The sequence below is a fragment of the Eimeria necatrix genome, genomic scaffold, assembly GCF_000499385.1.
Source record: "Eimeria necatrix Houghton genomic scaffold, Enh_scaff861, whole genome shotgun sequence".
Classification (NCBI taxonomy): Eukaryota; Apicomplexa; class Conoidasida; order Eucoccidiorida; family Eimeriidae; genus Eimeria; species Eimeria necatrix.
The window spans coordinates 12501-15577 of record NW_013654666.1 but is presented as its reverse complement, the minus strand read 5'-3'; the positions used below and the strand labels follow the sequence as shown (position 1 = coordinate 15577).

Sequence of the window (3077 nt, the reverse complement as noted above, 5' to 3'; positions counted from 1 at the left end):
AGCCCCCTGAGCCCTGGGGGCCCCCCACAGCCTGGCCCATACCCCCAGAGGCTGGGGGGCCCCCGCTCTGGGGGCCCCCCGAGGGGGGGGCCCCCTGGGGGGCCCCCAGGGGGGCCCCCAAGGGCCTGCCGCGGCGGAAGTGCCTGCGGCCGTCTTCGCCGCGGTAGCCAACTGATCTGCACACAAACCCTAAACCCGAAACCCTAAACCCTAAACCCTAAACCCTAAACCCTAAAACGTGAACCCTTGACCCTGAAAAGAGGGCCCTGAAGCCTAGAGCCTTGAGCATTTGGCCCTGGACCCGAGCCCCGGCCCAAACCCCAAACCCTTAACCCCAAACCCTAAACCCTAAACCCTAAACCCTAAACCCTAAACCCTACCTGGGCTCTACGCCCGGGGGTTTGTTCAGCAGCGCGGACTGCGTGGCGAGTCCCACACAAACGGAAGAGCGAAAAGCAGCAGCTTCTAAAATGCTGACTTCGAAGTAAGACAGCAGCGGCAGCTGCGGCAGCGGGTGGTTTGCCTGCACGGCCTGCAGCAGCAGCAGCAGCAGCAGCAGCAGCAGCAGCAGCGAAGGCGGCAGCAGCGAAAGCAGCAGCACAGCAGCAGCAGCCGGGGCGGCACCAGCGGCAGCGACGGCGAACGCAGCAGTAGCAGTAGGCAGCAACAGCAGCAGCAGCAACAACAGCAGCAGCAGCAGCAGCAGCAGCAGCAGCACAAGAGAAGCATGCATATAATATTAGAGTAGGCGAAGTGCAGCTCTTGACTTTCGGGGATTTCCAGAAAGCGAATTAACGAAAAGACTCAAAAAATCAAAAAAAAACTAATTGTTGCCTTTATCGCGAAGTAAAAGCAGCTGCAGCAGCAGCAGCAGCAGCAACAGCAGCAGCAGCAGCAGCAGCAGCAGCAGCAGCAGCTGACCCCCAAGTCGGTGTGCTCCCCAGACCCCACGAAGACAGCCTCGAGGCCCTTGTTGGCGATTTCTATGAAGTGCAGCCGCCGGTTTGGGTCAAGAGCTGTGGGCAGCAGTTCTTTTTGCTGCGGCTCAGCAGCAGCAGCAGCAGCAGCAGCAGCAGCAGCAGCAGCAGCAGCAGCAGCAGCGGCGGCGGCGGCGGAGGCGGCAGCAGCTGGGGAGGCCTCAGAGACCCCACAGGCTCTCGAGACAGCCGGGGAAGCTGGCAGCGGCATTTTGAGGTGTACGTACACCTGAAAAAGGGAAGTCGAGAAGGACAGATCTCAGGTGTACAGACACCTCAAGTGCAAAGACACGAGAAGCAGCAAAAGCCCAAAAGCAGTTCAAAGCCTCCGGGCAAATGCTGAGAGTCTTTGCGAAGAAACTACAAGAAAGCAGCAGCAAAAATGCTGCTGCTGCTGCTGCTGCTGTTGCTGCTGCTGCTGCTGCTGCTGTTGCTGCTGCTGCTGCTGGTGCTGCTGCTGCTGCCGCTGCTGTTGCTGCTGCTGCTGCTGCTGTCACTGCTGCAGCTGCTGCTGCTGCTGCTCTTTTTGAAGTGGGGCGACGGCGAGGAAAAGAAAGTGAAAGAAAAGAGACAAAAAGGGGAGTGGAAAACGCGGCGAGGAACAGCAGCTGTACGTACACCCCAGTGCATGTGGCAACGGAGGGCTGGGGGCCTCTGTCTGGAGGCGTTTGGGGAAATAAAAAGGAGAAAAAAGGATTTATAAATTGAATTTCATCTTTTTATTTCTTTTAATTCTTTTATTTCATCAATTCGCGCAAAGCAGAGACGCAGAAAGGCCCTGCCGCCGCACCGGGAGCACCTGACCAGTGGTCAGCCCGGCTGCAGTCTCGCGGGGCTCTATTTCCGCAAAAAAGACCAAAAAGCTGCTCTAAATTAAAACAATTTATTTAATTTTAATTTTAAATTTAATTTTGATGTTTAAAATTCCAAATAAGGCCTCGGAAGAGCCAATTCAGCGCCTCAGTGAACACTCTCAACCCCCAAGCGCCGCCCGCCCAGCCGCGCAGAAGAACTCGACGAATACACCGAATTTGGAATTTAAATAAGAATTGAAGAGCAAAGTTCGAAGTTAAAGTGCAAAAGAATGAAAATAAAGTGCAAAAGAATGAAAATAAATTGCAAAAGAAAGAAAATTAAAAGTGTACAGACCCCGGACTCGCGTTTTCCGCAGGTGCACGCTTTGGGGTGTACGTACACCAGCAGCAGCAGCAGCAGTGCCAGCAGCGCCTTTTCGGAGTTCATTTCTTTCTTTTTGGAAATTTAAAAACTTAAAAGTCAAAATAATCTGCGATTAAATTCTAAATACATCCCAATGGCCTAAAAGAACCCTCAAAGGGGCCCAGGGGGGCCCCCTTTGAGGGTTCACTGCCCCCGGGGGGCCCCTCCCACCCTGCTGGGGGCCCCCCAGCTGCTGCTGCTGCTGCTCTAAGTACCTTAAGGGGGCCCCCAGGCAGCAGCCTGAGCCGCTTGCTGCGCTGCTGCTGCTGCTTCCCAGTTAGTTCAGCGGGAGGCGCCCCCTGCTGCTGCTGCTGCTGCTGCTGCTGCTGCTGCTGCTGCTGTACGACGACGCGTACGCCTGCTGCTGCTGCTGCTGCTGCTGCTGCTGCTGCTGCTGCTGCTGTTGCTGCTGCGCATGCGCCTGTCGAGCTGCGTGCCGAGCCGCCTGAGGAAGGTGGAGGCGGAGAGGCCGAGCAGCGGCTGCTGCTGCTGCTGCTGCTGCTTCTTCCCAGGGGCTCTCCCAGGAGGGCCAGCTGTACGTACACCCCAGCAGGGCCCCCCCTCTGCTGCTGCTTCCTTGCTGCTGCTGCTGCTGCTGCTGCTGCTGCTTAGGTCGGTTGTACGCCTCTACAAACGCTTCCCAAGCACGCTCAGCAGCAGCGCGGCTGCTGCTGCTGCCGCTGCTGCCGCTGCTGCCGCTGCTGCTGCTGCTGCTGCTGCTGCTGCAGATAGTGAAGCGGGACTGGCCGGAGCGTTGGCCGTCGTTCATTTCGGAGTTGTGTCTGTCTTGCCGGGCCTCTCCGTGGATTTGCGAAAACAATTTAAAATTATTAAATTTATTATCCGAAGAAGTTTTTGATTTTGGCAGAAACGAACTTGGCA

At 56.6% G+C, this 3077-nt stretch overlaps 3 protein-coding genes across 3 annotated transcripts in view; all 3 read right to left on the bottom strand.

Annotated features, from left to right (window-relative positions):
• Positions 1 to 1188, bottom strand: ENH_00080070 (SPRY domain-containing protein, putative; the record flags this gene model as incomplete). Its single annotated transcript, XM_013583242.1, has 3 exons — positions 1 to 176; positions 381 to 532; positions 922 to 1188. Coding segments are annotated over 3 exons (595 nt in total), but the record flags the coding sequence as incomplete, so codon positions are not given.
• A 1284-nt stretch (positions 1189 to 2472) lies between these two features.
• Positions 2473 to 2964, bottom strand: ENH_00080060 (hypothetical protein; the record flags this gene model as incomplete). Its single annotated transcript, XM_013583241.1, has 1 exon — positions 2473 to 2964. One exon carries the CDS (start codon positions 2962 to 2964, stop codon positions 2473 to 2475), a length of 492 nt encoding a protein of 163 aa, XP_013438695.1.
• Positions 2965 to 3034: 70 nt separating this feature from the next.
• ENH_00080050 (hypothetical protein, conserved) overlaps positions 3035 to 3077 on the bottom strand; it is a gene marked incomplete at both ends in the record, with an annotated part of 9274 nt that continues 9231 nt past the window's right edge. Inside the window, one exon of the mRNA XM_013583240.1 lies at positions 3035 to 3077. This exon is cut by the window's right edge and continues 1265 nt beyond it. Within this exon, the coding sequence (XP_013438694.1) occupies positions 3035 to 3077 (43 nt within the window).